Source organism: Neovison vison, chromosome 6, assembly GCF_020171115.1.
Source record: "Neovison vison isolate M4711 chromosome 6, ASM_NN_V1, whole genome shotgun sequence".
Lineage (NCBI taxonomy): Eukaryota > Metazoa > Chordata > Mammalia > Carnivora > Mustelidae > Neogale > Neogale vison.
Genome location: NC_058096.1, coordinates 202,689,318 through 202,702,366, shown reverse-complemented (window position 1 = coordinate 202,702,366; position 13,049 = coordinate 202,689,318). Strand labels below are relative to the sequence as shown.

The 13,049-nt window shown below is 38.8% G+C and overlaps 1 protein-coding gene across 4 annotated transcripts in view; it reads right to left on the bottom strand.

Moving 5' to 3' along the window:
• SFMBT1 (Scm like with four mbt domains 1) overlaps positions 1–13,049 on the bottom strand; it is a 122,433-nt gene that overhangs the window by 28,317 nt on the left and 81,067 nt on the right. For all 4 annotated transcript variants that reach the window (XM_044253393.1, XM_044253392.1, XM_044253396.1 and 1 more), the window contains 3 exons: positions 11,238–11,478; positions 2,645–2,733; positions 17–263 (listed from right to left, as the gene is read on the bottom strand). In XM_044253393.1, coding sequence (XP_044109328.1) covers positions 17–263; positions 2,645–2,733; positions 11,238–11,478 — 577 coding nt within the window. The remainder of the gene's footprint in view (positions 1–16; positions 264–2,644; positions 2,734–11,237; positions 11,479–13,049) is intronic.

Sequence of the window (13,049 nt, the reverse complement as noted above, 5' to 3'; positions counted from 1 at the left end):
ATATAGACATCTTCACCTGATGGGGGCTGAAGCTCATATCCCTGCTGAGCAGCCCAACCAACGTGATGAAGAAACGGGTCCAAGTAATACAACCAATGCTCGAAATTGTCAGAACTTTCAAGTCCTTCATAACGCAGCTTCAGCCTTCCCCCAATGTTTTCTACTACAGTAACAATCCAAGTGCTTAATGAGTCCCGGAAAGCTTGACATTCTAGCCTGGAGCCTGGAGCAATGAGATCTAAAGGATTCCTCCCGTTGCGGAGCTGTAGGTACAAGAGGTGAAAACGATTATGAGAAGCTCACACAGTATTTTAAAAAGTCAAGCTGTAAAGGATCTTCAACGAGCCTTTATATTTCTACCCACTCAAAGCCATGACACTGAAAGGCCTAATATCATACAAGTCTCTACAGTATTATTTCCAGATGACATGAAAATGTGTACCTTAAAGAAAATTCTACTTATAATGCAATAAAACTATTTTAACAGACCTCTGTCTCTAGGACTATGTTGTAGAGTTTCATCTAGTAAAAAATTTTAAATTATCATCATTACTTAGTCTGATTGTAAAAGCAAATATGATCACCATTAAACAAAAATTGAACATGGCAAAAGTCAAAATCCCTCACAATACCACCTCTGAGAAAGAACCACGGTGAACAGCCTACCGCCCACGCTGAACCTGGGTTTTCTACACACTAGTCAACATCTACCTGTGTCTGTCTCTCTCATGTTTTTTGAAAAAAACAGGGACACTGTATACTCTTTCAATTCATGTTTGCCACTTAATACATCACGGCTATCTTTCTGTTATAGCACATATAAATCTTCTTCATTCTCTTACACCGTTCTACTGATATTCTGTGTTCTAAATGGGCAGCAATTTATCCACTTATCTACTCATGGCACTTCAGCTGTTTCTGATTTTTTACTCATTTCGCAACAATGTTCCTATCAACAGAGTGTTTTGATTATGCTGATGGAATAGAAAAGTTTAATTATCACTCTGTAGATACATATTAAAAGCTACAAGAGGGATGCCTGGGTGGTTCAGTCGGTTTAAGCATCTGCCTTCGGCTCGGGTCAAGATCCCGGAGTCCTGGGATCCAACCCCACACAGGGTTCCCTGCTCAGAGGGGTCTGCCTCTTCCTCTCCCTCTACCCCTCACTCATGCACACACACTCTCTCTCTCTCTCGCAAATAAATAATCTTTTTATTTAAAAGCTAGAATAAGGAATAAAAGGGAATGCTGATTCCAATGCCTTCACTTAACCATTTCTTAATATTCAAACTTACTTTTTTTTCGCTAATAAGAATGGCTCTGCAACACTTACATAGTCATATATATGCAAAAGAACATGAACAAATGGAGGAACACATTCACAGCTAAAAATCAGGATGGCAGAATCAAGGTCAATGTAGAGCTGGATATCTATTAAATCATTTGTTCAAGATTTCATTCATTCATTAAAATTTTACTCAGTGTTTGTTTAGTGTGTGCCAGGACCTGGCTAAGCATAAGGAAATGAGTCAGAGGAAAAAAAATAAAGGTCAGCTGAGAGTTTTAAAGGGGAATGTGAACGGATCACAGAATGAGATGTAAGAGTCAAAACTATCAAACATGTAGAAAATATAGCAGTAAATATTTGTAACCCTGCATTAACAAAGCCTAATCAGAAACCAAAAGTATAAGCAACAAGAACAATAAAATAGATAAACTGGAGTACATCAAAACAAACTTTTGTGCTGCAAACAGTATCATTAAGAAAGTGAAAAGACAGTCCACAAAATACTCTGAAAATCATGTGTCTGACCTGGACTTGTTACCAGACATAAGGAGCTCTTACAGTTCTGTAATAAAAAGACCACCCATTTAAAAAATGGGCAAAGACACTTCCCCAGAGAAGATATACAAATGGCAAACAGTACAGAAAAATATATTCAACATCATTTGTCATTAGGAAAATGCAACTCAAAATGAGAAACTGCTTCATATTCAGTAGCATAGCTATAACCCAAAGAGAGTAACAAGTGTTGGCAAAAATGTAGAGAAATTGGAATGTTCATACATTGCATTTCACATATGCCACAAAGAATGTAACTGGTATGACAGAAAGTGACAAAATAGAACTTAGAAATGTCACAACCAATAAACGGATTTCATAAAAACAAGAAATCTATATTATATTCACTAACAAGCTTAAAAGCTACACTAATTTAAAAGGCTGTTGAAGGCAGGTAGATGGTAAGAATACAACAGGTCCGCTATCTTCTGAGCAAAACAAAAGGGAGTCTCAAGTCACCTGGGGTGGGAGTTAAAATTCCTGAAGTGAAATCAGCACCTGCTCGATGACAGAGAGCCCCAAGAGGCCACATTTTCCAATTTCATAAAAGAATCTGGAAAACTAGATTTTTCATGTGTTAGCAACAAATTCAGAACATTTTAAGCACTAAGTAAGGCACCAGTTGGCAAGCTGTGAGGATGAGTTTAAACCCACCAACACCCATTGTCTAGGTCTGTAGTAACAATGCTTATGTGCGTTAGAGTGATAAACGAGCAACCAATTTTAAGATTCCTTGGACAGGAAATATCACTGAAGATGAGAAGAGTTTTCCACACTGATTCTGCAAGCAATAATACTCACGCCTTCGAGAAGTGGAACAGGAGGGCTACACGCTCCCATCAGGGTCTGCCGCAGAAACTCATCCCAATCCGACACTTTATCTCTGATGCCTAGATGAGGAGATAAATGAGTGATTACTCATAACGTCAGCTACAGAACACAGAGAAACTAAACTCAACCAAATACAGAGAAGTTAAACCACTGAAAGTGATTTAGAGATCCATTTGTACTTTTAATATCTGACTCCAACACATTACTTCTTTCAGAGCTTAAAAAAAATCCCCGTCTCAATAGATATACTTCCTCATTAGTGTAATAGGAGGTACACACAAAACAAAGAGAATACAGCAACAGGTAGTTGGGCCCAGTGTTTGTTTGTTTGTTTTAAAGATTTTATTTATTTGAGAGAGAGCGACAGAGAGCACAAGCAGGGAGGAGAGGGAGAAGCAGACTCCCGCCGAGCAGGAGCCCAATGCGGGACTCCATCCCAGGACCTTAGCATCATGACCAGAGTTGAAGGCAGATGCTTAACCAACTGAACCACCCTGGACCCAATTTTATCCAAAAATTAACTACTTTCTTTTTTTTTTATGATGGGAATCCTCAGATATATATAAAAGTAGAGAAAATAGTATAATGATGACAGGTACCCCAGCTTTCACAACTGTCACTTCATGGTCAGTCTTTCCAGGGGTGGTTGGCAAACTACAACCTGGGGGCTAACTTTGGCCTATTGTCTATTTATAATTAAAGTTTTATTGGAACACAGTTCCATTTGTTTACACGCTGTCTGGGGCTGCTTTACACTAAAAGGTAACATTAGGTAGCTGTTATAGGATCACATGGTCTGTAAAGCCTAAAATATTTACTGTCTGGTCCTCTACAGGTATTTTATTTTGCCAATCCCTGATGATCTATACCCTCACACAGTCTGCCCCACTCAACCACAAACTATTTAAGAGCCAACTTCTAACATCACATAATTGTATCATATAATTTCATCCAGTTTAATCTCAGTATGTATTTCTAAAGATTTTTATTTATATATTTGAGAAACAGAGTACATGAGAAGGGAAAAGGCAGAGAGAGAGAGAGAATCTCGAGCAGACTCCCCACTGAGTGCAGAATGTGACATGGGGCTCAGTCCCATGACCCATGAGACCTTGACCCGAGCTGAAATCACAAGCTGGACACTTAACCCACTGAGGCACCCAGGCACCCTAGTATGTATTTCTGAAAGAAAATAACTTTTGATATAAATACAACAATATCACACCTTTAAAAATTAATAATTCTTCAATAAAAAAAAATCCAGTCCAAAATTTAAATTTACCCAAATGACTGATAAACAGTTTTTCCAATTTGCTTGGTCAAATCAGGATCCCAATGAGATACATATACTGCACATGGCTGATATACTGTTCAAGTCTGTTTTAATCCATATGCTGTTTCTCCCCCTCCAACTCCCTACTCTCTCTCTTTTTCTAGCAGCGTATTTGCTTTGAGAGAGAGCCTTTTGTCTGTTTGGAGTTCTTCTGAGTCTGCTTTTACTGGTTGCCTCCCTGTACATGGGTAACCAGCTGCTCCATTAACCTCTGTACTTTCTATAAATCAGTACTCAGGGTTATAAGCTTGATCGAATTCAGACCTCTTTTTTGGGAGGGGGGCACTGTCGAGAACAGTTTGTGAGTGGAGCTGTAACCTTCTACCATGTCCATCAAGAAACACAATCACTCCGGTTGTCTCCTTTTGTGGTGTTAGCAGCTTTTTTTTTTTTAAGATTTTATTTATTTATTTATTTGACAGAGAGAGAGATCACAAGCAGGCAGAGAGGCAGGCAGAGAGAGAGGAAGGGAAGCAAGCTTCCCGCTGAGCAGAGAGCCCGATGCAGGGCTCGATCCCAAGACCCTGGGATCATGACCTGAGCCGAAGGCAGAAGCTTTAACCCACTGAGCCACCCAGGTGCCCCGTGGTGTTAGCAGCTTTTAATGGTCACTGCATAGATACACTGATTCATTAGAGACTAAAAATGGTGATTTTTCCATCATCCCTTTTTTTGTTTACTAACGAAAATATTCTATAAAGAAAACTTTCACTTCTTCAACTAGTTCATTACCCTGAGGTGTAGTTCACAGAAAAAAGCCAGGATATATGTTTGATTCTCTTTATCCTTCCCTGTATTTACCAGCCTTCAAAATCATCAGTGGCTTTCCTAGTATCTTCCAAAGGCAATCAGTGAGCGTTCTGTTTACAAGTCTCACTGGGAAACTATTGGCTATATCACATATGACATGTTCCAGGTCACTGCAGCTAATGTCTTACTGATGCTTATACTGTCCTGTCTTTAACCACAAGAATCTCTTTTGACACATGACCCTAGTAAACAGTTAGTGACATCTTTCCTACTTTTGGTATGAATGGTGTCCCAGGCTCAGCTTGTACCTTTCCTGCCCCTGTCCAGGAATCAGCTCCTTCTCCAAGAAGCAATAACTTACTCAGGTAAAATGGTATTTAGAGGTCATAATTAGGGTGCCGAGGGTGCTCATTTTTTAATATTCTTTATACTGTTTGTATTTCTAGACCTTTTCAGTATCTAGAATAGTATCTTCCCTTTTTTAAAAGACATAAACCATATTAGGAGTTCATATTGACACCTCCAATACAAATTCATGAAGACATTGTTTCTACTTAACTTCATTTATCCAACTTCTGTTTTCTTTCTTTCCTGCTAAAAGCCCTAGCTCTCACACATTTCATTATGACTTGATCCCACAATACCTGCATATTACTTCAAAATAACATTAATTTTGCCACTAACAATGATGACCAAAAACAGCTTACTTTTGTTTTTGTGATTATGGTATACCCCTAATAGGAATGTACATTTAAATTACTATATCTGAAAGCCAATGAAATAATTCTCTGAATGGTCACTTCATAATCTCCATACACAGTTACATTTCTATGCTGCTTTTATTTTTATTTTTTAGAAATTTTCTTTAAAATTTAATTTTGTTTTATAGTTATATAAAACACATAGTTCAAAATTCAAATTTACAAAATAGGTACGTTCAGAAAACCTAGCTTCTATCCCTGGCCCCCACTTCATTCCACTTCCTTCCTTCCCCACAAGTAACTTTTTTTTTCCTTAAAGATTTTATTTATTTATTTGAGAGAGCAGATGAGAGAGAGCATGTGAGCGTGAGTGGGGAAAAGGGCAGAGGGAGAGGGAGAAGCCAGCTCCCCACTGAGGAGGGAGTCCAATGCAGGGACTCGATCCCAGGACCCTGACATGAACTGAGCAGAAGGCAGACACTTAACTGAATGAGCCTCCGGGGCTCCTCCTCCCACAGGAAACCTTTTTAATAGACTTACCCTTTTATTTTTTAAAAATGAACTTCACAAAACAAACAAAAAAAATGAACTTCACATATACACATTCATATGCTTCCTCCTCCATTCTTCATACATTTTTCTCTTTTCAAGAAACAAGATAACCAGAACACTCCATGACTATATGTAGATGGTCACCTTTCTTTTTTTTAACCATGCACTGCAGCTTTTATCATTATAAAGTTTCCCTTTTATCTCACAATGCTTTCTGATCTTTATGAAATACCAAGACTTACACTCCTACTTTCTTTTCTATTTGATTTGATTTTTGTTTATCTTTGTCCATCCCTGTATTTTAATCCTTGCAGAATCTCTCCATTAAGTGGGTCTCCTGTACAGCACATGAGTGGGTTTTGCAGGGGTGCCTGGGTGGCTCAGCTGGTTAAGTGTCTGCCTTTGGCTCAAGTCATGATCCTGGGGTCCTGGGGTCGAGCCCTGCATGTGGCTACCAGCTCAGTGGGAAGCCTTCCTCTCCTTCTGTCCCTCACCCTTCTCTCACTCTCTCTCAAATAAATAAATTAAATTTTTAAAAGTGCGTTTTGTTTTCTGAGTGAACCTGAACTATATTTTTACTTTTTTTTTTTAAAGATTTTATTTATTTATTTGACAGAGAGAGATCAGAAGTAGGCAGAGAGACAGGCAGAGAGAAAGGAAGGGAAGCAGGCCCCCCGCTGAGCAGAGAGCCTGATGCGGGGCTCCATCCCGGGATCCTGGGACCAGGACCTGAGCCAAACGCAGCGGCTTAACCCACTGAGCCACCCAGGCGCCCTATTTTTACTTTTAATAGAAGACTAAGCCCATTAATGTTTACGGATGTTATCAAAAGGTATGCCCTCGAAGGAAAAAATGAAACAAGATGGGATCAGGAGGGAGACAAGAGACAAGAGACTCTTAATCTCATAAAACAAACTGAGGGTTGCTGGGGGTGGGGGTAGGGAGAGGGTGATTGGGTTATGGACACTGGGGAAGGTATGTGCTACGGTGAATGCTGTGAAGTGTGTAAACCTGGCGATTCACATACCTGTACCCCTGGGGCTAATAATACATTATATGTTAATAAAAAATAGAAAATTTTTAAAAAAGGTATGCCCTCAATTTTGTCATATTGTTAAATATAAGTTACTGATGTGTGTGTGTGTGTGTCTGTGCAGGCTCTCACTATGTGATCTATTTTATTTGAACATACATGTTTTTTAAAATCTATCTTTTGGCATTTAGAAAGTTTTGTGTTTTTGTTCTTCTGTATATACTTAGTATATACTAGTACCTTCATATAACACTTTAGTTCTATTCTTGGACTATTTTCCATTTCTTTGTTCTCTAAACAGCACTAACATTAGCCAAAACCTCTTTTTTCTCCTCTTCTTTACCATCTCATTTCAGGTAATTGTCACTTACTCTCAATTAACATTTAAAAGATAATTAGTTTAAAAAAATAAATAATAAAAGGTCATTTATTTAACTACTGTGCAGTAAAGCTAGTTTTTTGAAAAGGCAGCAAGTGAGGTTTACCACAATGCACACGCCCTCCCCCACCCCCTATCGGCAGCCTCACAGGTTTACAGTTACACTGTATCTGTACTGTCAGATCATGGAGCCATTACATACTACTACACTGTCTCCTCTGGAACATTCCTTTAGTTCCAAGTTCTACAGCTACACATATATTTAATGTCTCATTCACAGTTATTATGCTAATGTCTCTTCTTCATTCACTCGGTTTTCTGAAGCTCATTCCCCAATGGATGTGTTAGGAAGGGTTCACAGGAACACTGTTCCTGAATCTTCACATCTTCCTAAGAGTCGATTTATAGCCTTTATACCTGAAGTTCAGTGTGGCGAGACATAAAACCCGTATCTCATAGGCTCTTTTAGTGAATTTCTGGACTATGTTACCCTAATATCTTTTATCATAAAAGCACTATTGTTTGTCTGATAACAATCTTGTTTCCCCTCCTTTTCAAGAAATTTGGGACTTTTGCCTGAATAACGAATGGATTTTATTTTACTTTAAAGTTCAAGTGTCAGGGGCACCTCAGTGGCTCAGTCAGTTAAGCGTCTACCTTCAATGCAGCTCAGGTCATGATCTCAAAGTCCTGGGATCGAATCTTACATCCGGCTCCCTGCTCAGTGGGGAGCCTGCTTCTCCCTCTGCCCCTCCCTCCTGCTCATTCTCTCTAATAAATAAGTAAATAAATAAAATCTTAAAAATTACCCGTTCAAGTGTCACTTGAACACACCTTGATATAGCTGTTCTCGATTTTCCTGTGCGCAAGTGAGCCCTTTCTATATGTATTTTAGTCAAGTTTTCTTGAATGAAAGTTGATAGTACTTTATTGTTTCACTGTAATGGTTTTCTTCAAGGACTCTACCCCGAGTCTTTTTTCTTTCCTCATTTCTTTTTTATTTTAAAATTTTTCTTCCTTTTCATCCTCCATTTCTCTTCAGCTATTATCCATGGTAGGTTTGTTCCTGAGTTCACATTAACTTGGTCTTCATTTCCAGTATTTTTTTATTTCTAGTTCTTGTCTAATTTCTACTTTTTCTCTTTTCAAATCTCCCTTTTTTCCATCTTATTTCTTAATTTTTATAAATTTTATTTATACTTTTTCTCACTGTTTCTATCATTGTTACTACTTTCTCTTAGTTGGTTCTTTGAAATTTTTTTGGTGACACAATGTTCAACTCCTTTGTGGTTATGTTTCTCTAGAATGATTTTACTCCACCATTCTCTCCACGCTCTCCCACTCACTCTTTCATTATAATAACCTTGTATCCAACTAAAATCATTTAAATTAGATGCATGCATTTTCCTAGACTCTCATGATGAGATGGTAGGCCAGTAGCTTCATGTCTCTAGAGCTTCCTCTTAAAACGTTTTTTCACAAAGCACTTAAAATATGGCAGCCAGAGGCTACTGGGTGGCTCAGTCGGTTAAGCCTCCAACACTTGGTTTTAGCTCAGGTCCTGATCTCAAGGTCCTGGGATCGTGCCCCACATGAGGCTATGGGCTCAGCTTTCTCCCTTTCCCATCCAACCCCCAGTTCTCTCTCTCTCAAAATAAATAAATAAATCTTTAAAGAAAAAAAAAAAAAGGCTTCTAAGAAGCCCACAGACCCCCAAGGACCCTAACACCTAAATCCTCATTTCAAAATACCATTCTTCACCAAAGAAGCCAGGACTTCTTGAAGAAATAGCTGATTTCAGGAAGAGTTTCTTGAGCTAAAACATAAGGAACTACTCAAAAAATGATGGGAACATAACAAAGGACGCATCAGCCAGCTTAAAGGGGTGGCCACTTGCCAAATTCAAAATAAATAATGACAGTGAGGGATTATAACCCACTGAGTAAACTAAGAATCATGAGTCTACCCTCACACACATACACAATTGTATGTATGTAAATGGGGGGAAAGGAAAGCTCTTTCTCTTGTAGAAAGCCTATTATGTAGGCAGAATTAGAAAACACTATTTGGTAAACATTAGAATAATAGTTGTTTTAGATAAAAATGATAAATCAGTGCTAAAAATAGTGGATAAAAGTTTGAAGAGTGATGAGATATTTACATTATCTCAAAGTATCTTCCTATAAGATACTTAATTTAGGGATATGAAAGTAATTTTATGGTGGAAAAACCTGGCATATACAAAATTAATCAAGTGATACAAGTGAATGTCACCAGTTAAGGACAAACCAACAGTATGTGTGCCCTAATAATGACTGATGCCCTAGAAGGACAGAAAGTCACTTCTGCATTTTTCCTACCAAAAGTGCACAATCTTAGTCTGAGGAAACATCAGACAAATCCAAACTGCGGGATGTTCTAAAAGAATAATTGGATTGTACTCTTCAAAAACATCAAAAACACCAAGAAAGACAAAGAAAGTTTAGGGAAACTAAAAAGACATGACAATGAAATACAATGTATGATCCTGGACTGAATCCTGGACCAGGAAAAGAAACAAGGCATAACCAATATTATTGAGAAAATTGGCCCATTAACTTTCAAAAACGTCAAAGTCATGAAAGACAAAGACTAAGAAACTATTCCAAATTAAAGGAATCTTACGAGATATAACAACTGAATGCGACATATGATCTGGGATTTTCTTTTACTCTAAAAACATTATGGGTAAAACTAAATAAGATCGGGCGCCTGGGTGGCTCAATGGGTTAAGCCGCTGCCTTCGGCTCAGGTCATGATCTCAGAGTCCTGGGATCGAGTCCCACATCGGGCTCTCTGCTCAGCAGGGAGCCTGCTTCCTCCTCTCTCTCTCTTCCTGCCTCTCTGCCTACTTGTGATCTCTCTCTGTCAAACAAATAAATAAAATCTTTAAAAAACAAACAAAAAAACTAAATAAGATCTACAGATTAAATCACAGTGTTATACCAAAGTTAATTTCCTTATTTTGTTATTTTATTATGCTAATGAATGTCCTTATTAGTACATGAAGGTAGGAATAAAAGGGCATTGTGCCTACAACTGACTCTCAAATGGTTCATTGAAAAATCACACACGTGTGTGTATATGAGAGGCAGAGGGATGGAGAACATAAACTTGGTAAAACATCAACATTTAGGGGAAAATGGCAAAAAGTCTCTAAGAATTTTCTATACTATTTTTGCAACTTATCTGTAAAGCTGAAATTACATCAAAGTAAGTAGCTGAAAGAAAATCATGTAAGATCTGGTATTTTCTTAAACCTGAAACCTTCTTTCCCTTTCTCCATCTTTACATGACCTTCCTCCTCCTCCTGTCCTACTGTCTCTGTCCCCGCTCAATTTGGATTCTACTCCCAGTAAGGGTCTTTCCTGGAAGGGAACTTCAGGTGACTCATTTTAAGAACTCACAGGTCCCAGATCACTGAGGGGTGAGAAGAGGCAGGACAATAAAATCAGAAGAGAATCAACAGCACAGCAATCTGGCCTAACTACTTCAAGACAAACAGACCTACAAGTCCCAAACTCAAAGAGCCTCACAGTTTTACAGGATGATACACAACTGATGCTTCCTAGGAGTGTCATAAAAAACCAAGGCTTTACGAAGCCTCCAAAATAATTTTTAAAGATAGGGAAATGTGCATTATTCCTTATCAACATTTTCATTCAAAATGCTAACCCCAGACAGTTAGGAAAACCTACACATGCGGAAGATGGAAAACCTCAAGGTTGCGCACACAGCAGTACCGTATCCCGTCTCGCGAGCAAGCATCTGATTACCTTCCGGGGCTTCAAGGGTCTTCTTATTCTGCTCACACCACCCAATGGGGTAGAGGTCGGCCTTCCTGATGTCACACCAGAAGTCGGCCCTGCGGTCCTGGCCGTAGCCATCGTAGCGGAGAAGCAGCAGCTGCTCACAGGCGGTGATGACGGTGGCGACCCAGTAGCTTTCAGGGTCTGTCTTCACAGCCACCTCCAGCTTCATTCCAGGAGCAAATCCATTCTGCAAACGTGTGTCCACCTGAACAGGGAAATGTTATTAACCACCAGAGAGGTACCTCAAATGAGCATTTCTTTAGCCAAAATTCTTTTCTAAAACTTACAATTATGAAACACTAGATGAAATAAAACCTTCTCAAGGGAAACCTGAGAAAACTCCAATTCTAACTCACAGCAGTGACCCAAACAGAACAGAGGACAGCGCGCTGCTCTGTTCCTGCCGACGCTGAGGGAATTTTAATAGAACTCAGTATTTTCACCAAAGCAGCCTACTATGATTACAGAAAATGTTTTCTATTCAGTACATCAATCGCTGAATGTTCACCATTTTAGTAACCTTCAACACATTATGTTTTCAAGAGTGATTTCTCCATCCTTCAGAAAAATTTATGAGGCTAAAAAAGGGGAAGGACAAAAACAGCTATAATGATAATATATTAGTATAATATATACCATATGTAGGGGCCACACCTCCCAGTTTCCCTGAAACAGTCTATGTTTATACCTGTTATCCTGGAATAATAATTAATAATGCCCTGTTTCTCTCTCAAAGTGTCCTAATTCAGATGATAAATTATATGGTCACAAAGGCAAAGGTGAGCAATTCTGAACTATTTCATGTGTAAACAAAGATTAAATACATACATATATTGTGGGAAATGAGAGCCACATTTCTCACTGTGGGAGAAAGAAGTAAAAATAAGGAAAGAGTAGATCAGCACAATCCTGGTGGCACTTAGCTGGAATCGGGAGCGTCTGAATGAGGTCAAAACGACAGACAGAGAATAGTACACATAGTACACAGATGTGACACAGATGTGGGTGCTAAAGCATTTCCTAGCTCTGTGAATTGACAGGGACTCTAAGTAATGATACTCATCAGCAATAAGCAAACTTAGTGTACAAATTCTTCATTTATAAATGCTATCCTCCAATGAAAAAGAACATGGGCTCCATGGAGAAATGAGTGATTCTACTTCCGGAGCAGAAAAAACACATGACGTGCCTAGAATATCTTGTGATGCCAGAAAGTAAGGAAATGCTCCAAAAGTGATGGGGGCATTTAGAAAGGACATGGGAGCCAACCAGAAAGATCTCCCAATGTTCATATTAGGGACAATGTGAGCAATAAAATGGTAAAATTAATGGGTTATAACCCATAGATTTAAACAATACCCATGAGTCCATACTGTAAAAAATAATTAACAATAAAGGGATAGATTCTTAGAGTAATAAAAGACCAATTAATAAATACAGAGAAAAATGACAGAAACAGAAAACAGGAGCTCCTGGGTGGCTCAGTCAGTTCAACGTCTGCCTTCAGCTAAGGTCATGATCCCAGGGTCCTGGGATCGAGACCTGCATTGGGCTCCTGGCTCAGAGGGAGTCTGCTTCACTCTCTCCCTCTGCTCCCTCCCCACTTGTGTTCACACTCTCATGCTCTCTCTCTCTCTCTCTCTCAAATAAAATCTTAAAGAAAAAAAAATCAGATTGTCAATGTCTACCTAAATTTTTTTGGTATTTGACATGGGTTGCAGTGTATCTACAGATCTATTTGGGGAGAACTGACATCTTTATAATAGTGAATCTACC